This window comes from Mytilus californianus, unplaced genomic scaffold, assembly GCF_021869535.1.
Source record: "Mytilus californianus isolate M0D057914Y unplaced genomic scaffold, xbMytCali1.0.p SCAF_14, whole genome shotgun sequence".
NCBI lineage: Eukaryota > Metazoa > Mollusca > Bivalvia > Mytilida > Mytilidae > Mytilus > Mytilus californianus.
Genome location: NW_026262626.1, coordinates 7,581,461 through 7,609,279, shown reverse-complemented (window position 1 = coordinate 7,609,279; position 27,819 = coordinate 7,581,461). Strand labels below are relative to the sequence as shown.

Here is a 27,819-nt window from a genome sequence, read left to right as displayed (position 1 = left end):
TTTTTTAAACAAGATACCCTAATGATGAATGTGGCCAAGTGTGGTTAAATTTGTCTCAGTAGTTTCAGATGAGAAGATTTTTGTAAAAGATTACAAAAATTTATAAAAAATTGTTAAAAAATTACTATAAAAGGCAAAAACTCCTTAAGGGGTCAATTGACCATTTTGGTCATGTTGACTTATTTGTAGATCTTACTTTGCTGTATATTATTGCTGTTTACAGTTTATCTCTATCTATAATAATATTGAAGATAATAACCCAAAACTGCAAAATTTTCTTAAAATTACCAATTCATTGGCAGCAACCCAACAATGGGTTGTCTGATTTGTCTGAAAATTTCAGGGCAGATAGATCTTGACCTGATGAACATTTGTCAGATTTGCTCTAAATGCTTTGGTTTCAGAGATATAAGCCAAAATCTACATTTTACCCCTATGTTCTATTTTTAGCCATGGCGGCCATCTTGGTTGGCAGGCCAGGTTGTCGGACATATTTTTTAACTAGATACCTCAATGATGATTGCGGCCATTTCAGACTGACTGTAAATTTAAGTGCAAAAAACAAAGTCCATCTATGAGTAAAATACTGAAAAATGAAAGAAATATATTTTTTAAGTTTTGTTTCAGACTTTATCTCTTAATCATAACAAGAATGTCTCCATAGTACACGAATGCCCCACTCGCACTATTATTTTCTATGTTTAGTGGACCATGAAATTGGGGTCAAAACTCTAATTTGGCATTAAAATTAGAAAGATCATATCATAGGGAACATGTGTACTAAGTTTCAAGTTGATTGGACTTCAACTTCATCAAAAACTACCTTGACCAAAAACTTAAACCTGAAGTGGGACAGATGGACGAAGGAACGGAAGAATGGACATACGAACAGACACACAGACCAAAAAACATAATGCCCCTAGGTGGGGTAAAAAAAGCTTCTGCCAAAGTTTCATAAATTCTCTGATTGACCAATTAATCAGTGTGTAACAAACTTTAACCCCAAATTGCAGTCTTGCTTCCACCACATAGATGTTGCAGGCTCAGCAAAAATTTGATAAAAACCATCTTATAAAACCAATAACTGCTATCAGAGATCACCATTGACAATTTTGGGCAAGTTGACTTATTGGTACATCTTATTTTGCTGAACACTTTTACTTTTACAGTTGATCTCTATCAATTATAGTTTCTGCAAAAAAGGACAAAATAAGAGTAAAATTAGTCTTTAAAAGGCAATAACTCCTATAAGGGGTCAATTGACAATTTGTCCATGTTCCATTCCCCTGCGAAAGATGTTTTGGACAGGATTTTATTTCTTGAACTTTGTAGAACTTTTCTTGAACGTTCTAGAAAGTTCTTGAACATTAGTTCTAGAACAATACTTGTTCGTAATTTCAGGTTCTAGAATACAATTTGTTCTTGATTTCAGGTTCTAGAACACAATTTGTTCTTGATTTCAGGTTCTAAAACACAATTTGTTCTTGATTTCAGGTTCTAGAACACAATTTGTTCTTGATTTCAGGTTCTAGAACACAATTTGTTCTTGATTTCAGGTTCTAGACTGTAAGTGTTTTAAAACTGTTCTTCTATCATTATAACATGATGTTTTTTATTAACTTAAAAGTATTAAAAATTTGAGTCGTTTATGAAGAAAGAAACATTCCTAGAACTCTGTGGTCATATTTACACAGGAGGAACTGCACATGAACAGGGAAAAAGAAAAAGAAAATGTACAGATAAAGTGAAACCCCAATTAAACAAAGAGAATTTTGATAATTTGGAGGAATTATAGGTACATTGTATTACAAAACACCATCTTAGACAAACAAACATATCAAAAAAAATTTGAAAATCTCTTTTTAAAAAAAAACCAAAAACAGTATACAATAATGGCCATCATGAAACGTTCAAAATTAATAAATCTCAATAAAGGTTATTTTCCCTAGGTCTTTTGGACCTCGAGCAAAATAACCTTTCCTCGATTAAATAATTTTGGATATTAACTTTTTATGAAGGCAATAATTGTATACTGTTTTAAAAAAATAAATTAATGAAATTCTTTCTGTTTATGCTCTAACATGCCTTAGAGAGCTAAACGATGATTGCAAATTTACAACAATCAAAAAGTTTTCAACAGATTATGACATTCATTCTTTTGAATTCATTTTAATCACCATCAGAAATAGAGCCATTAAAAAAGAACAAGACAAGAAATTAATTAATGTTTATTTCAACCTATCAAATTGCACCAGTATATAATTTATATATCATCCAGTTATCGTGGTTATGTAGCAAGTTTTACTGCTTTTTTTACCTCCTTAAAAATTATCGATTACATACCTATGTATATATAATGACTGATAAAAAATACAAAATAAATCCTCCAACTTAAACTCACCAAAGCTTGTCAATCATGACTTATTATACTGTAATTTTTTTACTATATAATTTTTTCCAACACACTTTTGTGCTCGCAGTGGACTTTAGATTAAGATCTAAGGAACCAAGTAACATGGGTTGTGGAAATAATGCAAGTGAAATTTACAATAGTACTGAACTTGCACATGTGGAAAAAAGTTTTGCAACAAACCAAACAAGGATTTCGGACAATCAGCAGTTTATCTACTCGACAAATGTTTCACCATACGAACCTTCAGTCTTATCTGATCCATGCTATCAGTATGGGACTTGTGAGTTTACACAGACAAAGATGACGGAACGGTATTGTAATTGTGATAAACAATGTCTTCAATTTAGAGACTGCTGCCACAACGTCAAATACAATGAAGACTTCAACTCAGTATACACGCCATATTACCAATGCTACAAAACATCCAATAACCAATACAGAGGGCTGTTTGCAGTGGCTGAATGTCCACCCATGGAAGACAATACAACTGTCCTACGTCTTTGTCAAAGTGATGATTTTTTGAGTGTGGGACCGTGTGTTGTTAATGATGGCATTATATTCAAAAATAAGTACTGTGCATATTGTCATAATATTACTTTGTATAAAACATTCAATCTGATGTTACAACTTAATGGAGTAGACACATCAAATATCCATGAAAACATGTCTAGCTCAGACAGAATGAATCATATTTTCAAAATGAGCCGTGATTATCAACTTATACCTCCAGAAGGTACAGTTGTTCGTCCATGTATGCTACAACTAGCTAGTAATAATGACACACTATGCCAAATGTTCATCAATCCAGTATATTTATACGTGAAGAGAGTGTATTTATACAGAAACCGTTTCTGTGCTCCTGTCTCTAATCGACATTTATTTAAATGCACCGGTCGACTATATCATAGCTTTGCTCGAGATAATATTCACCCAATGACTATCCTATTTTCTTTCACAGAACAGGACACAAAGACAGAAGATTGCACCAAGTTGACTTACCAGGTAAAAAATTAATCTATTGTGGATTTGTTTATTTTTGTGGATTGTGGAAAAATTGTCATTTCAATGATATTTGATTTTTGGTTGTTTGCCACCCAAGTCTGCATACATGCCAGAAGCAAAGTTGTACTTTGTTGAATATTTAAGTTCATGTTTCACCTTCACATTCAAAATCTGAGAAAATTGGTATCCTATGAATAAGAATCTATATTCTGGTAGTATTGCCTTAAAAACAATATATGTCAGGGCCTTTTATACCTGACGATACAGTATGGGTTTTGCTCATTGTGGTAGGTCATACTGTGACCTATAGTTGCTTACAGCTACCCCTTTAGTGTCTAGCTAGCTCTAAACCCTTGAAAAAAAATTTGTTGGTGCACCCTGATGCTAATATATAACAATTCAGAGGACAACGTTCATTTTTCTTAATACCTTCTAACAAGAGTGAATTTATGTCTCCCCTGCTCTACCGATCATGACTGAATTTACACTGAAAGTCTTTAAGATAAAGGTATTACTACTAGTATCACTTAATCTTCACATTATCTGTAACTCATGGTAACAGAGACAACATGGACAAGATGAATTAAACTCTCCAAAACAGATATGAACAATTAAAATTATTCCATGCACAAAATATAGGTGATCTATTGCTTATCATATCTGAGAAAAAGACCTTACCACAGAAAATTAATGTTCACCAATGAACCATGAAAATGAGGTGAAAGTCAGATGAACCCTTTTAGATGGACATGTATACCTTACACTCATTCCATACAATAGTTATAGTTGACCTTTTGATTACAGTATCTGAGACCAAACCACTAAGGTTTTTTTTGTTGGTGCTGAAACCAAATTTAGGGATAAATATTGTACATATGTTTATCATCCTTCCCTTTACCTATATCACCCGGCCCGGCTCAGTCACTAGGTAATTCTCTAATCACTGCTTTGAGACGTGTGCAGAACTTTTCAGTGAAATTACCTTGGTGCTGTATCTCAAATAAAGTCGTCAAATTATAAACAAGCACTTTTACCTGAGCAATGTTGCTGTTAATATACAGTCAAACTTGCCTTAACAGTCACCTGCCTCTAATGGTCACTTTCAGATCCTCCCAAATGTTTTCTCTATATAATTTAACTCGTTTCAGTGGTCACCTGTCTAACGCAGTCAGCAGTCACAAGATGTCCACACCAAATAGACATTTCATCATTTAATAACAGTCATTTTAATGTTGTAACTACAAAAATAATTATGCCAAAATCAAAGTCGAAACCCACTTGAAAACGAGATCGAGCAAAAGATGGTGAAGACATAAATACCCCATGTTCCACTCCTTTCAGTTTTAATTGAAAACCATATCAACAAAGTTTTTCTCCACGAATATTAGCATATTTTAAATTTTACTTCAAATTTACAGCACTTGAATCCGCCATTTTTCATTTTAATGCTCGCAAGTTCAATAACTCTACTGATTCAAAACACAAAAACAATTTGCCCCAATTCCAGGCATGTTGGAACCTCGTTTAAAAGGTAACATCTCTTGAGCGGTTACGTTTGATACTTCCCAAGAGTGCCTGCTTAATACAGGTTCAACTGTATACCTATCAAATGTTTGGACAGTTCAAGTAAAATCCCATTTAAACTGAACAAGAGCAAGAAAATTAGTGATTAAATGAGATTTGTTTGTAAATATATTAGTTAAAGGGAAAATTCACGATTTTTTACTTATAGTTTAAATATGTTCATTAATACATAAAATACACATTCACAAAGTTTTATAGCTATATGTGCAGTAATTAAGAAGAAAATCAATAATTAATAAAAAAATTATTGACTACTTCCTGTAGTACGTGACGTTTTCTCCTGGTATTGCATGCCGGGATTTAAAATACAATCATTTAAAGTCTTAGTCTGTAATCATATTTTAACGTTATCATAAGCGCGCTGATGAACAATTTTGATATCTAATTACCACCCGATAATAAGAAAATAAAACGAACAGACATGCAATATTTTACATTCATGAGATAAGATTTTCTATATTTCCTGTATATATTTCTATTAATTTTGTTGACAGCACAAAAAAATGATATATTTTTCTTTAATATTTGCTTTTTCTGACTGATAAGGTGAACAAATTAAAGTATATAATTTCAAACCGTATTATAAGACCAAATATAGGTGTACGCTTATGGACCTTTTAATATCTACGCTATGACTAGGTTTATACGATGCTTGTATTATTATTCTCTGGCAATACTCATGGAAGGTTTGTAAAAAAAGGTAAAATGTTATTTGCAGTTCGGCAATTGGCCGGGCCTCTAGGGCACCCCTTGCCAGGTATGACTGTCAATTCCAATCAGTGGATTATAAGACAGGAGGTCGCATTTAATACACAAAGTTAAAATACATATTCAAGGTGGTGACAAATACAAAAAGATCGCTGTGGAATGATTTAATTATATTGATTGCTATCATTTATTTGAATTTAATTAGTTAATAAACTAAGAAATGGACAATTTTTGGTGGAAGTCAGGAAACAAAATTCAGGTGTCAAAATGATATGAAATGATATACACTCATCATTTATTTATGTCTCATAAAAAAAGGGAAAATAGAACTAGTTTTACCAAAGCATTTTGATTGTCCTTACTAGGCAAAATATGTACGGGGACACTTTAATTTAGACATTTGAAAGCCGAGACCAAAAGGTGTAAATCATTATCAGAAACCATCTAAAGTCAACTTTACCTTAGCGGAATAGAACCTAGAGTATGTACCAATAAAGAGATTTTTTTTTTAATCTTTAGCATTTATGATTGATTACTGTAATTTATAATTCATTTAACGACTTAATACCTGTAAAACTTCTACCGTTTGGCATTAAATTTCGGTGAGGTCGGGAGGGATTATTTTATAAAATAATATAGATTATCTGTTATATTTGGATAATGGAAGGAGCTATACTATAAAAACACATTAATTAGTTACCAATACATTCGAGACCAAAGGTTGCTAATTTGGTAAACGGACAGAAAGTCACAGGACAAAAAGTCACAGGACAAAAAGTCACAAATAGTTTGTTGACAATTGTTTGAATATATAAGAGAGAGATCTTGAAATATTTTCTTTTTATAACATATATTCATTTTTAAGTTTAGATAATTGTTAATTCTAATTAACCTTGATTGTTATAAAAACAAATTATTTATCAAAACATCTATTGTTATTTGCATGTGGGAATAGAAGGAATAGTATTTTTAAAAAGTGGGAATAGGAGGAAGACACCGCCTTGATAAATGAAAATTTATTAAATTTTTATCGTGCAAAGGATATATTTCTTGGCACCATGAAACCATTTAAGGATCAAGCCTCTTTGACATTTTGTTTTCATAACAATTACTTGATCATTATTGATATTTATTGCATAAATTTTATTTACAAAGTTGCTTTTCATATAATAGTTTAAGAAAAAAACAAAAATATTTTTTTTTAAATTAGTGTTTTCTTGTTCAAAGAAAAATAATCTCAAAACTGAATTGTGACTTTTTGTCCGTGACTTTTTGTCCTGTGACTTTCTGTCCTACATTCGTTAATTTTGCTGATTCAATTAACTTTTACTCACATATTTTTCTCTTTTGATTTGAGCGTGCTTGTTTTTATATGATTTACAAATGAATTATAAAATCATAACTAAAAATGTCTAGTTCGGAGAGTGATAGTACTAATAGTGTGTCCAGTCCCACAAGAGAGACAGATTTTGACGAGTATGGTCAATTTGGGTACGAGTATAGTCAATTTTGGTACACACTAGAAACAGAGTATACTGAAAAGGAGCTCCAGGAAATGGAAGCTGCAGAACGTTCCCGACATCACGATATCATTTGCAACCCTCGCCAGTTTAACACTGATTGGTTTTCATGTACTAAATGTATAGTTATGCCATTATTGTCGGAATGTCCCTGTTGCCACGAATTTACTCTCTTCGATGGTAAGATTGAATTTGGTGAATGTGTCAGTGACAATAACGATTTAAGAACAGTTTGTCTGAACCCGTTTGTTCTAGAAACAAGATACATAAGTTTTTTGAGGTACAAGCGCCATAGAGGGAGAGCTCGAGGCGAACTAACTCACAGGCAAAGCAGACTAATGGCTTATCGTCACTTTGTTTGTTGGGTCAGGAAAGGTCAACCTCTTGGCAAGAGAAACAGAGTAACTATACCAGCTTGGGTTGTAAACATCACTAGGAAAGAATTTCCGTCACAAGATGGTGTTTTAGTTTACGAAGGCTTCAAAGAAAGTGACACGTCAGACTCTGAATAGTTGAAAAAAAATGGACATATATTAGATTTGATTTGATTTCCGAATTTTTATCAAACTGTTTTATGCTAAATATTTTCTGTTGTATATTTATAAATATGTCTCCTTCAATCCATTCATGTTCATATTTAGTTGAATTATACATTATACTTTTGCTTTTGCTCACTGTTGAAGCCCATACCGTGACTTATAAAGCTGCTTAAATCCTCTTCATTTAGGTAGTTGTCTCATTGGCCAACCTACCACAATCCTTATATGAATCAAATGACTTATTTTATTCAGCGGAAGTTTGGTATTCTTAAGTACAAACTTATTAATGGGTGTCTTGCAATATTGATGTGATAATTTTTTTTCAGGTCTCCTATCTCTTTCAACTAAAGCAAACCTGCACGGTATATTCTGCATTTGAATAGTCCAAAGTTTACTAATTGATATTCATATTTTACATGTTAAATGAATGAACAAATATGAAAATACGACATTCTGACTTTAGATGTGAAGCCTAACAACCTGCTCTGAAATAAAAGAAAGAACTTTAGTGGCGGATTTACCGGGGGCACTGTTCCCGACCCAGTCGAGGTCACCCAAAACATTTCTAACATAATTGTTTTGCTACAGTTTACATGTTTATCTAGAGTGAAAATGAAGTCACAGCTTAATTTGTTTCAGAAAATCGAGAAAAGGGGGGAGGGGGGCAATTCAACATTTTTGTGGAAGGGAGAGCAGATGTGATATTGAACTTTTTCATATATTTTGAAGAACACAAATGCATTCCGAATGTTTTACAGAAAATCACAAGACAAAAAGTCAAAGGCCTTGATAAATGAAAATTGTTTCCGTTGCCATATGTGAGGGTATAAACGGGATGTACTGGTTAGAAAAAACAGGACCAAAAAATTATAGAAAACGAAATAATAAATAGGTGCTGAAATATAAATAATTGTAAAATTAAAAATAGATAACAGGGGGATTAGGCCTATTCTGTACATATTCTAAACAACTCTTAATTTTTTTCCCCCAAGTGTTACAAGTCATGCAGATTTCGGGTCCGACCCTGAACTTCATATGTATTTCTATTACCGAATTGTCCTAGCTTCTATTTTGTACAATCTGAACAATAATCTGGAAGTCATTCTGTAATTGAGACGGGCGGATATTTTTATTTACATTTTGAAAAAAAAATAAGCTAAAAGTTAAGTCTGCACTGCAAATTTGGCACCGCGGGAAACAACTTGGAATAACATTTTATCCATTTATACAAATTTGTTATATACTACTATTAGATTCGTGACACACAGTTGTACACAGGATGTATATCACGGACAGTTTATTGGTATGGCATATTTCATAAATTTTACCTGTGCATACCTGGTTCACTTGCGATCACGCGATTCATGTACCTTGTTCATTGTGTATTAAATTAACAAACCTGCCAGGAAGTAGAGCGTTATAATACCTGAGTGTATCACTTTGACACTATCTTGGCAATAATTAAGCCATGTTCATTACCTTAGACAAATTTTTGAACTTTGGTCAAGTTAGGGGGAAAACCCAAAATAAACTAAAAATATAAGTTTATAAAAAAGCATTTTAAGAAAAATATTTTCAAATGGATCTCAAATCAACACCATTGTTTAAATCTAAATGAGAGCATAACGATAAATCTCAGTTTATAATTACTCCAGAATAAGTATCTACGGACTTTTTCCCCTTTATTGAGACTACTATAACATTATAATAGCCTAAGCTCTATATAATACTTGATACAATATCTCAGAGCAAAAATGTAAATTTAACGACTAGCCAAAACCGATGTACTATCTTCTGTCATTTATACCTCTTAAACCTGACTTAGGGATTGTACGCTGATTATTTCTCATATATAAACCCACTGAAACAAGATGTCTTGTTAAGTATTTTTTAATAAAATACTTGATTTTATGATTTTGTCTGTTTTTCATACTTCTGATTTTAATAATCGTATTCGGAATTATTCTATACTAATGCACTTGAACATGTTAACAAAAAAAAGCTATAAAAATAAAATAAAAGTGTAGTTTTATTTCTCCACCAGAGACCAAATTACATTACTGTAGGTTACAATTAATTTTAATAGATTTAAAGCACCTGGTCGTCGAGTTCATATTATTTTGCACAACCATGTCTTTGGAACAGGAGAACAACAGAAAAGCAATAACTATCTCATAATATAATTGCCAAGAAAAAAAAGTTACAACTACCATCAAAATTCCTTCGAAACAAGATGTTTCAAAATGACCTTGTTCTTGGTACTAGTAAAGTTTGCTTCTTGTAAGTTTAAGTTCCGGATCCAATTCTTTCTTTTTTACTGGATCTGGGAAACTATGTAGACTTTTTCCATTACTTAGTCGGGTAGAACATCCATAAGCATGACAAGTCATTTTAACACTGATTAACGATTATGACATGTCATGCTAGGTACTAGGACTTTGTGGTAATTAGATATCACATGATTATTAGTTTCGAAATGCTGTCAAAATGGCGACTTGTCGAGAATTGATAGTCTGTTTTAAAAATCGATTAACTCACTTATCTAGACGAATAAACCTTTAATATTTTGGAAATATGCTTATTAATTTAGGATGAACATAATATCAAATTTTTAATTTTTTGCGAATTTTCCCTTTAAAGGTACTCAATATTTTACTTTCAGATGAATGGGAGTAACCAATGTGATTTAGAAATTTACACAAATTATGTTATCCATCTAGAAACTTTCCGTCTTGTATGCAGTGTTTCTCTGACAAGACAACAGATTTTAGCAGTTGCTTCTACCTATTGCTGGACTTTGACCAAGATCATTGACACAGAAAAAGTATCCATTAGGAAAATTCTTCTCCCAAATGGAGAAAAAAGTGAAGCTGCAAAAATAAACTTGAATGTTATTATCACCAAACCATCTTTCTTGCATGAACTAAAACAAAATGAGCATGATCTAAACAACTTAATGTGGAATATGTTTTGGTCAGATGAAAACAACACTATTAAAATTAGCAAAGAGCAAAATTTGCCCCTTACACTGCAAAATGAATCTTTTCATGAGATTAAAAATACTTTAACCAGAGATATAACTAAGGATCTTATCAGAAATGGTGCAAATATTTCTAGATCTGAACACCTTGGCTGTAAGAAGATGACAGTGTTTGCTGATCAAAATGGGTTGTTCAAGATACAAGTAACAGATACAGTCTGCCAAGAATATCATATAAAACAAAATTTCATGGATAGCCAAGACGTGTCCTACTCTATCAAAGCTATCTTGACATATGTATGTTTTTCAGTTTCTGTTGTGGCTTTGGTTTTCTCCATTATAATGAATAGAAAGTTTAACCTATCTTCAAGTATTGCAGGTTCTAACATGGAAAACATATCCATTTCACTGATTGCTTCAAACATTTTGTTCATGATTGGTAGTTATGCCTCAAAAATAGCATTCCTATGTTACACAATTGGAGTCTTTCTTCATTATTTATGGCTGACTGTGTTTTCATTCATGTTGATATCAGTTTTTTATATAGCTAAGAATCTTACTTCAATGAAGTCTGGTAACAAAACAATGAAAAGGACAGGAATCTTCACTAAGCATGTTTTTACCATAACTGGCTTGTTGATTCCAGTTTTATTTGTTGGTCCAGCTGTCATCCTAGATCAATTTGGCATTGCTTATTTATCTGCCGGATATGGAAATTCTGTCTGCTTTCCAAACAGGTATCCAGCAAATCTTATTTTCTTTAGTGGACCAGTTGTCTTTTCTACGGTGATCAATTTTGTTGTTCTGTTAAGAGTTGTAGTACAAATTTGCCTGCTTCGTGTGGAAATGAGACATATTATCAAATCTTCATCATTCCAAGATGCAAAACTATTTTTTCGCCTTCTCCTTTTATCTGGTATCTTTTGGGTTACAGGTTTTTTATCTGGTATTTTGCAATCAGAATGGCTAGAATACATATTCATATTACTTTGTGGTCTACAAGGTTTGTTTGTTTGTGTTGCTAACATGACAACAAGACATATGTATGGTAATGTAAAAGGCAAATTCAGCAAAAAATCTTTCAGTACTAATGCAACCTCTGTAACCTAATTCGTTTTCTTCTAAAATAATTAGTGTCCATTCCATACATTTATTTACTGGTAAATAATTCATAAATGAATGATTAAATTCAATATACTTTACTATTCATAAGAGTGTTTTTGAACATTTGTACCTGACTTGTACAATGTACATGCTTAGAAATAATGTAGAGCTCAACCAATACGAGATTTCACCAATAAGTGTATTTTGTGTGTATCTATTCACTGGCAAGTTAAAAATTTTGGGCCACACTTGAGCTCCTAATTAATTACACAAAATGTAAGCCAAAATGTTCTTAAAATTAGTGATTTTTTTGCAAAATCTGAAAAATATCCCTTATGACGACATTCTAATTGTGTCATCAAGACTTGGATACCTTTTATTGATAAGTCATTATCCAAATAGGTATCTAAATTGATTTGGGGTCTGCATGATTTCAATAAATATCTCCATTGTTGAATAGGTGTTTACTTTATTTCATTAGGTATCAGCATTGTTCACAAAAAATGGTGTTGGTTTTATCCCAAAGGTATTTGTAATGTTGAATAGGTGTTTACTTCATTCCAAATAGGTATTTGCATTGTTGATATGCTGTATGCTGTATTCCAGTAGGTATCTGCATTGTTGATTTGGTGTGTGCTGTATTCCTATAGGTGTCTGCATTGTTGATATGGTGTTTGCTGTATTCCAGTAGGTGTCTGCATTGTTGATATGGTGTTTGCTGTATTCCAGTAGGTGGCTGCATTGTTGATTTGGTGTTTGCTGTATTCCAGTAGGTGTCTGCATTGTTGATTTGGTGTTTGCTGTATTCCAGTAGGTGTCTGCATTGTTGATTTGGTGTTTGCTGTATTCCTATAGGTGTCTGCATTGTTGATTTGGTGTTTGCTGTATTCCTATAGGTGTCTGCATTGTTGAATTGGTGTTTGCTGTATTCCAATAAGTATCTGCATTGTTGATTTGGTGATTGCTGTATTCCTATAGGTATCTACATTGTTGATTTGGTGTTTGCTGTATTCCTATAGGTGTCTCCATTGTTCATATGGTGTTTGCTGTATTCCAATAAGTATCTGCATTGTTGATTTGGTGTTTGCTGTATTCCTATAGGTGTCTGCATTGTTGAATTGGTGTTTGCTGTATTCCAATAAGTTTTTGCATTGTTGATATGGTGTTTGCTGTATTCCAATAGGTATCTACATTGTTGATTTGGTGTTTGTTCCATTCCAATAGGTATCTGCATTGTTGATTTGGTGTTTGTTGTATTCCAATAGGTATCTGCATTGTCAATTTGTTGTTTGTTGTATTCCAATAGGTATCTGCATTGTTGAATGGGTGTTTGTTGTATTCCTATAGGTATCTACATTGTTGATTTGGTGTTTGTTCCATTCCAATATGTATCTACATTGTTGGTGTTTGCTGTATTCCAATAGGTATTTATATTGTTTAACTGGTGATTGTTGTATTCCAATAGGTATCAGTATTGTTGATTTGGTATTTGTTGAATAGCAATAGGTATCTACATTGTTGATATTGTGTTTAAAGTATTCCAATAATATATCTACAGTGTCTAATCGGTGTCTGATTTATTCCTATAAGTATCTGCATTGTTTTAACTGTTGGCTGCTTAACTTTAGTTCCTTCATAACTGAATATGTATTTAATAATTTTAAGCCCCACCTAGTGGCATTATGTTTTTTCGGTCTGTGCGTCCGTTCGTCTGTCGGTTCATCCCTCAGTCCATCTGTCCCGCTTTAAGTTAAAGTTTTTGGTCAAGGAAGTTTTTGATGAAGTTGAAGTCCATTCAACTTGAAACTTAGTACACATGTTCCCTATGATATGATCTTTCTAATTTTGATGCCAAATTAAGAGTTTTGACCCCAATTTCACGGTCCACTGAACATAGAAAATGATAGTGTGAGTGGGGCATCCGTGTTCTATAACGTGAGGGTACCCAAATTGCACCTATTTTGACAGTTTTTTAGCGTACATTTTTTCATGATCCAGACAAAAGTTACCATTCTGTGATTATTTTGTAGATGTATCCTTTTTCACTATGTTGTTACACAAATTTAATTTTGAATCCAGATTGAATCATAGAAAAATGTGTTTGAACCGACCTCCAAACGATCCATGATTCTGTAATGAGGAGTACCCAAATTGCATCCATGCTTAAATTCACATCACTAAAAATCGAATAACAGATGTTTTGATTTATTTCTTCAAGTATTTAGAACAATTTGACATTAGTCCATGCTTACTATTCATTTCTTAAGAAATGCTTGCATGTAACATATTTTATTTGCTCATTTTTAAAAGATGACTTTTTGTAAACGTCAAATCATAAACATACAAATTATTTAGTCTCAAAGAAAACTTGTAAGATTTTTGCAGCTATTTTTGTTGAATAGGTGCAATTTGGGTACTGTGACGTTAGACACATTCTTGTTTTTGTATATTATAATTGTAATCAAAATATTGTCTGAAAATCATCATGTTTGAATGTTATGGAAACTTTTTGTAAATTAATAAAGTTGATTTTGTCGTAATCATAATTTCTTTTTTATATTACCAGTAACCACTCCATGGTAAGACCCCTGTTGATAAATGCCATTGAAGTATAACAACTGTAATTGTTTATGTCAGAAAATACTGTACATACATAATTTTAATTCTTTATTTATTTACATACGTATAGATTATATTTTTCAATCATTGTGGATTTTTTTAACTCAAGAGTTTTTTTGTAATGACAAAGAAAATTCATTCCAAAACAAAAAGAAGTATTCTGGAATAATTTGTTTGTATTTAATGAAATAAAACGATCAAATCTGTTTCTAAATAAAAATACATTTTTGTACCAATGTTCAGCTTTTAGGTTCTGATATGTTAAAAGTTATTTACATATTGGAAAAGAAGGGATATAGTGTTTCAATTCATGAGAAATGAATGAAGAATGTGTCCATGGGGCACAGATGCCCCTGCTTAAAAATATACGGCAAATTCTGCAATTTTTCAACAAAGGGACATAATTCAAGAACAGTAAAAGTGACGCCACCCAAATTTTAACTTGATCTGTGTTTGGTGGTAATAAGCATTGTGTATATGTTTGATAACATTTGGTTGAGGCAAATTAAAGTTAGAATGCGGAAACAGCAAATTTAGCAATTTTTCCATTTATAAAGGGCCATAACTCGAGAACCACGGTGAAAGTAAAGCCACCCAAATTCAAACTTGTTCTGTGTTTGGTGTTAAGGTGGTAATAAGCATTGTGTATAAGTTTTATAACATTTGGTTGCGGTAAACTTAAGTTGGAGAATGGAAATTAATTTTGGGATGAACAAGGGTAAAACTAAATGCCCCCTCCACAACAGCGGGGGCATTAAAATGTTTATTGAAGACAACAGTTAATGACAATTAACCATGAGATTATAATTTTTTGTGAAAACTTTACCGAGCTGAGCTTGAAGATAAATCTATACAGTACTTAAATACAAGGCATATCCTTAGTAAAACAAATTTTAGATGGTATTGCATGGCAATACATAGTTCCGTACCGGTTAAAAATTCATTGTATTAATGATTCTTGGTTAAACTATATAACAAATATCAAATCAATATCTTCCAAGCATGACTTAAAAAAAAGTGTTGAAAACTGATTATTTGCATGAATTTTCTAAGTCAGAGGACCCTAACTTTGCAAAAAAAATCATCTGAACCATACAAAATTCAAACTTGATCTGTATCTTGTCATGGTTAAACTATATAACAATTATCAAACCAATATCTTCAAGCATGACAAAAAATGTCTGGTAAAACTGATTATTTGTGTGATTTTTTTAAGTCCAAGGACCATAACTCTGCAAAAAAATCATCAGAACCAAACAAAATTCAAACTTGATCTGTAACTTGTCATGATAAAACTATAAATCAAATATCAAATCAATATCTTCAAGCATGACAAATAAAATAGTGCAGAAAACTTATCACTTGAATGAATTTGATAAGTCCAAGGACCATAACTCTGTACAAAATCATTGGAACCAAATAAAATTCAAACTTGATCTGTAACTGGTCATGATGAAACTATAAATCAAATATCAAATCAATATCTTCAAGCACGAAGAAAAAAAGTGTGGAAACCTGATTTGCAAGACTGACAAAAGGTCAGACAGAGACAGATTACAAACCTAAAGTCCCCTTCGGTTTGGCCATGTAGGGGACTAATAAATATTAACTATGTAATGCAATGTTTTGTATCAATTCTGACAACAAAACATAATCAAATTTTTTTGTAGAAAAGGATGAAAAATATGAATTCTGCACACTGAAACTGGTGATAAGTTATCAATGTTTGATATAGTATGACTATAAAATTGGACCACACTTGACAGTAAAGGAACTGTAAACTTTGGTATTCTCAGATCCAATTATAAGACATATTTTAGTCCACCAGCATGAACTCTTACTAGCATGACTGCCATTTCATTCACATAGAAACCTTCTGACCATATGACCAGACTATTTTGTTTTTTAAAAGTTCTCTGATGTAACTATACTAAAATACTTACTTAAGTTCTGGAACTGGCGACTTAACAGGAGGCTTATAGTGTGCTGCATCTAACTGTTTCAACAAATAACGATTTGACTCCAGTAAACTCTGAAAAAGTGCAATGTTTTCTTCATTAGATCAAAAATTAACCCAGTAAATTATTGAATAATTTCAAATTAAAGAAATTCAATGGCTTCCAACAGGTTATATTGCTCAACTTGAAGATAGCATAGGCTTTATGCTAACATCTCATTTATTAATATGTATTGCAAGAAGGAAAGAGTCATTGAATCAAATTTTGAAAAGAGGCTATCTCTACTACAACATGGTTCTCTCCAGTTTCTTCCATCAATAAAAACTGACCTCCATGAAATAGCCAATAGTACTGAAAGTGGTGTTAAACACCAATCAATCAATGTAATATAACTTTCTCTATAAATATTTTTTGAAATCAGTAGGATCAACAACAGTTTTTAAACAACTTATTTTGTTGTCAGTTTGTGATAAGAGCTGGTGGAAAGTGGTTATTAAAATACATTTATGTTAGAGGACAAAGACTGTTTCATCACAATATCCCAACCTGCTCAATTACTCCAATGAATCAAAGTGCTTATGAGCACTGAGTGAGTAAACAAAAAAATTGGCAATTTTTTTAATTGGTGTTATCTACCTTTATCTATAATTGATGTTAGAACAGATGTTGCTTTAATAAGCAGGGTTTCCTCAGGATCAATTTTCATTTTCTCCACCTCTTTTGCAAAAACAATATTTTTTTTGCAAGTTTCATTTTTTTTTTTGCCAACAAATATATTTTTATTTAGAATCTTACATCTCAGTCAGATTTAGGGGGGATTTTTTTAATATAATTCTACATATCTACTTACACTCAATTAGAAAAATTTCTTGTTTACTTTTTTAAAGATACTGTAAAATTGCATTACAAATCATGAAATCATCATATTTGACTTGTGGGAGCATAGGACTCATATTCAATCAGTTTATCAGATACCTCCTGGCTAGTTAAAAAACAAAGAAAAAAATCAAAGTTTTTTCTTAATTTTGAATGTTTTGTTCTCCAAAATAAGAGTTTTATTTTATGGACCATTGTAAAAAGTAAAACTATGCTTAAAACAGGTGCTCTGCTTTTACGAATATTGAGTACCCACTTCAAAACAATTATTTTTTATCAAAGTTGTTAAAACAATCCTTTAGATGACATGTGACGCCATTTTACCACACAATTTCATTTTAAATAATACAATTAACACATTTATGATTTAATTCATTTTTTTCGATAGCTAGCTTATGCAATCATCTAATTATTGATTTTCTGTCAAAATCTTAATGCTTGATTAGTTCAAGGTCAAATCAGAGTATTGTCTGACCAGGGAAAAAGTCTGAGAAACTGAAAAAATAAACAAGATGGACGACGTCGAACCGTTATATTTTTTTTGCCAGTAAAGATTTTTAATCCCCACAATTTTATTTTTTTTGCAAAATGTGAAAATGATGAACACCAGCCCTGAATAAGTAATTTATGATAACACCACATTTTGCTGCTTGAATATCTGAGTATTTATTATAAGTTAATAGATTGATACAGGCATGGATAGGATCTAAAGAATGTTCCCCTCACTGCACTGTAAGGAAAGGTAAATATGATGCCTGGGATATAGCTAAATACAGTTGTCAAGCCAGTGACAATAAAAGTGCAGTATAACTTCATCTTTACGCATTATATTCTATATGGAAAATTCAGAAACTTTGAAATGTTTTTATCATTGCGAAAAATAGGACAAACGGCATTGCATTAAGTAGAACTCTTAATCTTGGAAACTTGTATTCAGCATTTTTTAATTGCATTAATAAATCTCACATTTTAGTATATTGATTAACAATCACAGTAAAAACTGAATCAAATAACTCCTATCATTACAGTTAATTAGCCGTTTCAGAATCAAAAGGACTATGGGTAATTTAATTGTTTGTACTCCCAAAGTATAAGTAACGTGACCTCATTAGTTGAATTTACATTGTTGGGATGTTTTTAGCCAATCACATCGTTTTGTTTGTTACTTTTAAAAATATTACCAAATATGCTTTAGATTCTAAAACAGCAAATTCAAAGTGTAGAAAATGAAAATGATTGGATGGTATAAATAATTTGTGTAAGGAACTGTAAAACTCACTGGTGTATTGAGTATAGATCTCTGTAACTGTATCATTCTCCTATCTCTTTCTAATCTAGTTTTACTCTGAAATCAAATAAATACAAAATAAACACAAAATTATATAATATTAATTTTCTAAAAGGTTTTCAACTTAATTCATTGAAGTAAGGCGAGAGATTAGCTTGAAATTGTAAACCCATATAAATAATCCTCTGGGTGTCCTTTTTTGTGTGTGTTAATGGGTTGCTGTCTGTATGTTGTATACCTCACATCCCCTTTTATTCCTATTTGAATACTTTATGCACTTTAATAGTATGCATTGGATTTTTTTCGTGTTTATTCAATTGAAAAAATTTGTAAGGGTTCCGCGGAACCCAGTGTCTCGCCTACTTTTGGTGTTAATCGCAGGCTCAACAAAAATGAGGAAAAAAATTAATAAAAATATTCCCCTCTATACTATGTTTTGATTGTAAGTAGCTTCTGTCCAAGTTTGGTAAAAATCCAGGATAATTTATGAATCTAATAAATGTTTTAAAAACTTAAACTGCAGAATGTATGTAATGTTGACTGGAAGAAAAACTAAGTCCATTTATAAGTAAAATACGGAAAAAATGGAACAAAATTTTATCAAAATTTCCTTCTAGATACTAGTTTTTGATCATAAACAAGCTTCTTTCCAAGTTTGGTAGAAATCCAGGATAGTTTAAGAAAGTTATTAAAATTTCAAAAACTTTAACCACAGAGTGAATGTAATGTTTCCTGGCAGAAAAACTAAGTCCATTTATAAGTAAAATACGGAAAAATGGAATTTTTTTTTAACAAAATTTACTTCTGGATACTATCTTATGATCATAAACAAGCTTCTTTCCAAGTTTGGTATAAATCCAGGATAGTTTAAGAAAGTTATTAAAATTTCAAAAACTTTAACCACAGAGTGAATGTAATGTTTCCTGGCAGAAAAACTAAGTCCATTTATAAGTAAAATACGGAAAAATGGAATTTTTTTTTATACAAAATTTACATCTGGATACTATCTTACGATCATAAACAAGCTTCTTTCCAAGTTTGGTAGAAATCCAGGATAGTTTAAGAAAGTTATTAAAATTTTAAAAACTTTAATCACAGAGTGAATGTAATGTTAACTGGCAGAAAAACTAAGTCCACTTATAAGTAAAATACGGAAAAAATGGAATTTTTTTTTTACAAAATTTACTTTTGAATATAATCTTATGATCATAAACAAGCTTCTGTCCAAGTTTGGTAGAAATCCAGGATAGTTTAAGAAAGTTATTAAAATTTCAAAAACTTTAACCACAGAGTGAATATTTGTGGACGCCGCCGACGACGACGCCGACGGAATGTAGGATCGCTATGTCTCGCTTTTTCGACAAAAGTCGAAGGCTCGACAAAAAATCATGATTGTTCAGTATTTCTTCTTTAGTAAGTTTCCGGGTGAATTAATTGTCAATACCTTATTCTCTTAACATGTACTTTATATAATTTGATTTACACACACACTATGTTGCTTAGGGCTTTACTGCCTTTGGCAACAAGTATTGTCATAATAAAATAATAGTAGCTTATGAATACCTTTTTAAAATATACCATGCATTAATTTGTGAAAGATGTGTGTTATTAGGTTTTTAAGATTTTAACTACAAAATCTAAAACAAGAGGCTGTAAGATTGACAGCAAACCATATCTTCTTGCATGAAAATAATATTTGCAAATCTAGATCTAACAAACAGGATCAAGTTAAAAAAAAAATAATAATTTTTGTAGGGTTCAGAAATGGAAAGGCCAAAATCAATCTTGACCTCCAATTTATCATTAGTGACATAATATTGGAATTTAAGAGAGTACAAAGTACACACACATTTGTTCACCAGGGGTGGGTAAGCAGAAATCATGAAGTCAATAATGAAAGAAATATGTTTATGAGATTACAATCTTATTTAATATGAAACCAAAGAATCTTGTGCTCACTCCAATAACTTTCCAGAAACCTATTTTCAAACGGTTGTTGTCTTGTTTCTTCAAAGTATCACAAGATTTTCAACTAAGCCTTTTCAAGTTATAGCATGGACAACGCCCTAAGTATCACCTTTTCCCTACGTAAATGTCTATAACTCATAAACAATATAAGCAAAAGTTGTGAAATTCGAACTCGACCTTCTATTAGTCACAGGAAACAACATGTCTAAATTTTAAAAGATTTTGTCAAAGCGTTTTCAAGTAATTGCACGGACAACACTCTAAGTATCACTTTTCAATACTTTAATAATGGTCTACAATTCAACACTGATAAAAGCTAAAATCATGAAAATCGAAATTGAATTTTCGTGGATTGAGGAAACATCCTATTTTCAAGGTTTTACCAAAGTCTGTATACAAGCCTAGAGAAGTAAGCACTTCCTTGAACATTTAAATTCATGGTTCATCTATACCCACGAAATCCAAGAAAATAAGTATGATATCCTACAAATAATAGTATTTCTTTGATTGACACATTGGTTCTTAATGGTTAGTGTAATCAGATAGTTTCTATTTTGTTATTCTCATTATCAGTTTCCTTCATAATAGTTTGTATGCAAAAAAAAAAAAAATGCAATTTACATTAATAATAATATCAAAATTACCTCTTGTATATGTTTGTTGAGAGTTTTGAGATACTGTATAGAATTGGCAAGATCAGCCCTATCCTGGTGACCCTTAGGTGTATGACATTCAAACCAGCTTAACAAAGTCACATACTCCTGTATACGTCTCCCTGGTAACAGCAGCAATTCTTGAAGTCTACAATAAATATCAGAATTAGACATAAAGACTCAACAATTCTTTTAGCATATCAAACAAGGATATTTTGGACTACTGCTGGAATACAATAATACATATAACTAGATTTGTAATTGCTAGCAATAATGAATGGCACCCTCGTCCCCCAATTGCCAGGGTAATGGCAGCCATTTTGAAAATTCCAAAGTCAAACAGAGCATCTACACTTGCCAATTAGCATTGTTGTAAAGTTTCATAAAGTTTGAAGCATCTCATAATTTTGGACATTTTTGCTGTTTCCATGGTAACGGTGGCTATTTTGGAAATTCCAAAGTCAAATTGAACATCTGCATATGCCAATTAATATTTGTGTGAAATTTTGTTTACTTTGGAACAATCTTGCTATTTCCATAGCAACAGTAGCCATCTTAGAAATGCCATACCCCGATTGCAAATCTACACATGCTGGTTAACATTATTGTATAGTTCCATGAACATTGGTTCATACAATTCAGAGATATTAGCTGGACAAAAAAAGTGGCAGAAAAATAATAAGAAGACGAAAAAGAAATTAAAATAACAATATGTCACCCCAACTCTGTTGAGGGTGTCATAATTATCTAGTCAGTTGTGGGTGTAGAAGGGAAAGCTCAACCTTCATCACATTCATTCTCAACCTTGTACAATGCATTTAAAGTCTGCATATGTTGAATTTAGCAGCAATATTCCTACCACAAACATAGCAAAAATTAGACAAATTCAAAAATTTCACAACATACAGTATCTCATTATCAAGTGCTGTATGCAGTCTATACCAGAGTCTGAGATATGTTTTAATTTGGGGTTGAATGTTTGTATATAAAAGCGTTTCTGAAATACATCAGATTTGGCAGAATATATATGAATTTTATTTTAACACATGCAGGCATCTTTCAACAGGTGTTTTTTACATTTTTATACTTCATCTTGGAGAAGTGAACAATAAATTCTTTAGATCTTTATAGTTATCATCAAAGCAAGAAAATGTGAGTCACATAATGAGATTTCTAAGATTTGAAGTTTAAAATCTTTTAAAGCACTATTTTCAGCTTTAAAGAGTGGGTGTAGAAAACAACTTTTTTATGCATAAAATTTCAAGTGATGAATTCTTCAGGCTATCTTTCTTAACTTACAACCACCCATCAAATTTAAAAAGAAGTACCTTCTAACTGCATGCATTTTACTCTGGAATTAAGAACAAATGGAAATGTGGATTAAACAAAAACAAGGCAGCAACCAAAAAAAATAACTTCACCAAAACATAACATCTGGAGGTGGCTATACACTCCAACTGTTTTTAACAACGTTTTGATACATATCAGGCTGTACATACTCTACTTATGTACATACTCTACTTACGTCATCATTTTGAGTTCAGGGATACGTTCATTATGTTTAAGGAAAGCTCTAAATGATGGCATGGTTTCTTTGGTTCTCTCTATGCACTGTAAAATCACATCGTAGTTGTTGACAAAGTTTGTATATAGTTTTAAATGAGTACAAAATTTGACAAAGATGTCTCCTAGACAGGAATTCATTGGATCCCAATCACCTGTACGGTTCTTCAAATTTTCCACTAGTTCTCTACAAAACAAAACGTTTTTATTAATAATGAAACGAATGTCTAAAACATGAATGTTTAGAATTTTAGGACTTATAATTGCTTGAAGATTTCTATTACTGTAAATTCAGTTATTATCGTGTGCATTTATTATTACTATTGTTGGACAATCAACACAAATGTGACTTGAATTATTGTGATTTTAGGAAATGTTGCAAACAAATAATGCTATCAAAATTTTAAATGTGAATTTATATTTTTTTCTGCCACTTTCTCAGGACAGGATTTGTTCTATTTAGACTTTTTTTTGTTTTACAAAGGTTAAAGTATCAAAGATACTATATGTCCTGATATACGAAGTTAATCTATTGTCTATAAATATTTTTTCCACTTCATGGGATAGTGTGTTGCTAAAATAGAAGGCACTTAAGCCTAAGCTGTGAACCTCAATATTTGGATCTTTACTGTTGGCACAGCATTACAAATAGTTCTGTAACACTTGATAGCAACATTATGCTACAATGCATGTTTGCTCTATCCATTTGGAATCATGCACAGGTCCAAAACCAGATAAGTACATGTTTACATGTGGTTCTACTACTGAAGATTTTGTCAATTTTCACCAAAATCTTTATTTTTGGCCTATTTCAAGTGAAAATGTCAACATATTTATGTTCTTGACTTTTATTAAACTTTCTAGTTTTTTTATGCATCGACTGTAATCATTTCTAATCTTGGAATAAAGGATTTAATATTTGAGGCCAAATACAGCCCTTACCACACCAACTCCTTTGTATACATATTGACATTTTAGTTTAATCAACTGATTCAATAATGTTTCAGTGGTTTGAAGAATACAGCTGACATTTACCTAGGCATGTTATTAATTTTGAAGTTAAATCCTGGTCTTTTCAGCAATTGTGGACACATACTAACTTTTAAATTATGTCAAACTTAATGCACACTTGGTCGTGCTAAGCATACCCACTTTTATTTCAAGGTATCTTAATCAGATGGTAGGTGTCTGATATTTTCAAAAGTGCTCAATTGTTACCACTCATCACTGTTTAGCTGTTAACTAAATATTAAGTAATTCTGTTCTGACAGTAGTATTGGAGAAATTTATGACGAAATTTTTTTTAAGTTCATTCAACATATTGAAAAGTTCTAAGTATCTGTAGTTCAACATATTGAAAACTTCAAAGTATTTGTAGACAGGAAGAAGGTGTCAGGCAGATCCAAAAAGTGCTCACACATTACAACTCATTACTGCCAAACTGTTGACTAAATATGATGGCAATTTTCAATATTAGTTGCTGAGAAAAATATGATGCAAATATGTGTTGGAAGAACTGATTGAGAGACAAGATGAATGCAATCTAGCCCCAACTCCTAGAGTGGGCATCATATACTGACTTACTTGCTAATATCACAAATCATCATTAAGTCTGTGAAAATTATCTGTACATTCTGGTAACTGGCAATAGCTCTGTAAATAAAAAAAAAAAAGAGAATGAGGAAAATATCATAACCTGTCCTTTACTAAAAAAAAAATGAATCATAAGCTTGGATCTATTAAAATATCTTAGTCTGAATAAGATAGACAGCAAAATACAACACAGTGTGTTTACAGATTGGTTTTTCTTGAAATATGAATGAAATACAATTTTTTTTTTAATAGCAGCATAAATTTCATATTAATATGTTACATTTCTGAAGCAAACTTTTAGCTCACCGAATTAAAGAGAAATGACTGTAATTGGAAAAAGTATACAACCTGGAACTACTTTGTGTACAAAAATGTATTAAAAGCAGCAAAATCTACAGAAGGATAGACATAAAAACATACCATAATATAAGTTTCAGCCCTATGTCTATTTATTGCTACAAAAGCCATGATGATTGCTTGACAAAATTCAAATTTTAAAGTTATAATGTATCAGGTGGTCTGGTCCTTACAAGCCCAGCGGTTGTTTTTGTCATTGTTTTTTTTTTTAGGGAAGTGAGCTGGAAAAGTGAAAAAAGCAGCTTTTCAGATATCCAAGGAAACATACAATAGTAAAAACCAACCTGTTAGAGTTGAGTGAAGTTTTGAGAGGTCTGACATAGATATGTTTAATACCCTTCAATATTCTGTAGTACTCTACTTCACTGGAGGTTATCTCCAAAGCTATAGGTGTTCTCTTTTCTGGTTGTTCACTGTACTTCTCTGATGTCTGAAATAATCAAAATCACACTATTAAAAATGCATTTATCACTTTAAAAGAAATAAACTTCTGTACAGTTTAAAAAGACTTTAGCATCTTTTACTCAAATATAGGCAAACATGATGTTTTCCACCTTTCTTGTTGAATTTATCAATATCTTGTCTAGACTTTGGGTGATTCAAAGCTTAACAGTGTACGACTAGTCCATCATTGAAAACTATATATGTGACTTCTTGATGTTCATTTTTTTAATGCTTGATGATGGGTTCAAATTGATGTCTTTTAAAACTACATTTACACCATACCTCATCCATAATCATTTGGGTTTATGCGTGTGGATCAAGAGATATAACAGCAACAGAAAAACAAAGATCAGCAGTTTAAAGGGAAAGATTTTGCCATACAACAGGTCACCTAAGAGAACTCATCTGATAATTCTGGTTCAGTTTCTTTTAATATACAAAAGGTTTTCCAAACACTCGCCTTAGGTTTTATGTCCCAACTTAAAACGCCCTGAATAAAAGATGGGGGTATAAGCAATTGAGACAGCAACCCAATCAATCAAATAACAAGAAGCCATTATACAGATCAATACATGATCTTCCACACTATACAACTGTCTATCCAAGATCCTAATTGAATAACTACTGTCTATACAATAATTGGTCAATCTCTCAATTGTCCAGAGTCTAAAAGCTACAGTAGTAGCAGGGTTTGAAATTAGCAGGGGCCCACTCACCAATGGCCCCTAAAATTTGGTGTCAGCTAATAAAATGTTTGCTTTTCTTGTATAGAACTGTATGTATTGGGTACAAAATTTAAGATGTGGGCTACTATGCCAAAATTTTAACTTCAATCCCTGAGTAGAAGTTGCATATATCAAACAGCCAAAAACATACCTCCTCAACATGTCTTATTGCCACAAAGAAGAAGCAAAAACTTTTGTTGCTAGGGTAGAACATTGGTGCAGAAAATGTCATTTCATAGTTCAAATAGTTATTCAGATACTTATTTCTAAAACTGAATAAATTTCCTGGTGTAGTATAGGCTCTTCACCATCTATAAATAACATTATCAAGTAGATTTTAACATTTCCAATTATTTTAAATGTTTAACAACATGATAGTAAGCAAGACTATGTTTCTATATGACACCATGCCCCACTCCCACTATCACATTGCCATGTTTAGCCAACCATGAAATATGGGTCAAATCCCCAATTTGGCATATATATATATTAAACAGATCACTTCATAATAAACATGTGCTACATTTCATGTTGATGTGACCACAAATGACCATAAACAAAAACTTTAATCTGTCTTAAACCCAAAATTCAACAGACAGGCTAACAGACTTACAGACCAGAAAACAAATCCCCTCTATAATAATTTATTAAAGGTGGGGCATACAAAGACTCTTACCAGTCGTTGATATCTGCCAGGTGCAATTGTCATGCTACCAAATGTAACTCTCAGATTTTCTGTTTGTCTTATCATCTTCTTTTTCTTTTCTCTCCTCTGTCTTCTTTGAACATCTTTCTCACTTCTTTCTGTTTGTGCCTTTTCAGATACTGGAGAATCGGCTGAACATTAAAACAAATATTTCTTTATCACTATTTCAAGAATACATATGAAGTAACCTACTTGACAATAAGTATGCAATTTGCAGACTTAAACAAAATTGTCATATCATAACAAATATATTACAAGATCTTACCTACAAGTCTGGTAATTTATCTTACAGAAATAAAATGAAAATAAAATATTATAAGACATATCAAGTTCAGTTCATCCAATGTCATGCTATTCCCATTAACCAGTTTGTGTTCTAATTCCCTTAATAGTGGACTACCATGAAAGATCTGTTTGAAGTTCAATTTCTTCCTTCCATGTTTGTGGAGTTGGTATAATGAAAGAAGTTTTATTTCAACATAACTACTTTCTATCTTAGATTCACCAATTACATGTACTTTTAACAGGCTATAACTGTATTAGTATTTGAAATAATGAAATTTAAAGTGGCATTTAAAACCAATACCTAATCCAAGTAGGAGACTTCTAGGGAGGTTTCAACTATATGAGTATTCATATTGGAGAAGTTGGAAGTGACATTTATAACCAACACACAAACTTAGAAGCTTCATTTTACACTTTCCTTACAAAAACCACATATTACTTATGTCTTTTCATGACCAATCTCCTTTGTATGTATGCGGACTCAGAATGCACAAGGACAGGTGTAGTATTCATACTGGTGAGGTACAAAATGTATTTGTGTGAGGAACAGGGGTGTAGAGAAAGACTTTTCCTTGACAAGACATTAAATCCAATTAGGATGTTATCAGGCTTTGCAATGATCTGTCAGTTTTCATTCATGCTTTATTATTCAATATGTCCTAAATTTTTATGATTCTTTCATCTGGTCCTCCTGAAAAACCATTCATACTTAGGCTAAATCAAATATCTTTTTTAGATTCTGATTCTCACCTCATTACTGTCCTTTCTTCAATTTCTTATTCTCTTTTACATTTATATTTATGTATTTAGAAATAAAATGTATTCTGTATGTGTTTTCCTTATTGTTGTATGCCATACAAGTGTATCCTCTTCCTTTGGTCTCTGGTGGATAATTATAACAGAGGCAATCATACCGTATTTCCTTATTTATATA

The 27,819-nt window shown here is 31.8% G+C and overlaps 1 protein-coding gene across 1 annotated transcript in view; it reads right to left on the bottom strand.

Moving 5' to 3' along the window:
* The window catches only part of LOC127724119 (epithelial cell-transforming sequence 2 oncogene-like), a 102,294-nt gene that overhangs the window by 53,497 nt on the left and 20,978 nt on the right, over positions 1 to 27,819 (bottom strand). Inside the window, exons 17-23 of the mRNA XM_052230976.1 lie at positions 26,571 to 26,731; positions 25,010 to 25,155; positions 24,360 to 24,428; positions 22,738 to 22,962; positions 21,204 to 21,360; positions 18,583 to 18,648; positions 16,413 to 16,501 (exon numbers count right to left, since the gene is read on the bottom strand). Coding sequence (XP_052086936.1) covers positions 16,413 to 16,501; positions 18,583 to 18,648; positions 21,204 to 21,360; positions 22,738 to 22,962; positions 24,360 to 24,428; positions 25,010 to 25,155; positions 26,571 to 26,731 — 913 coding nt within the window. The remainder of the gene's footprint in view (positions 1 to 16,412; positions 16,502 to 18,582; positions 18,649 to 21,203; positions 21,361 to 22,737; positions 22,963 to 24,359; positions 24,429 to 25,009; positions 25,156 to 26,570; positions 26,732 to 27,819) is intronic.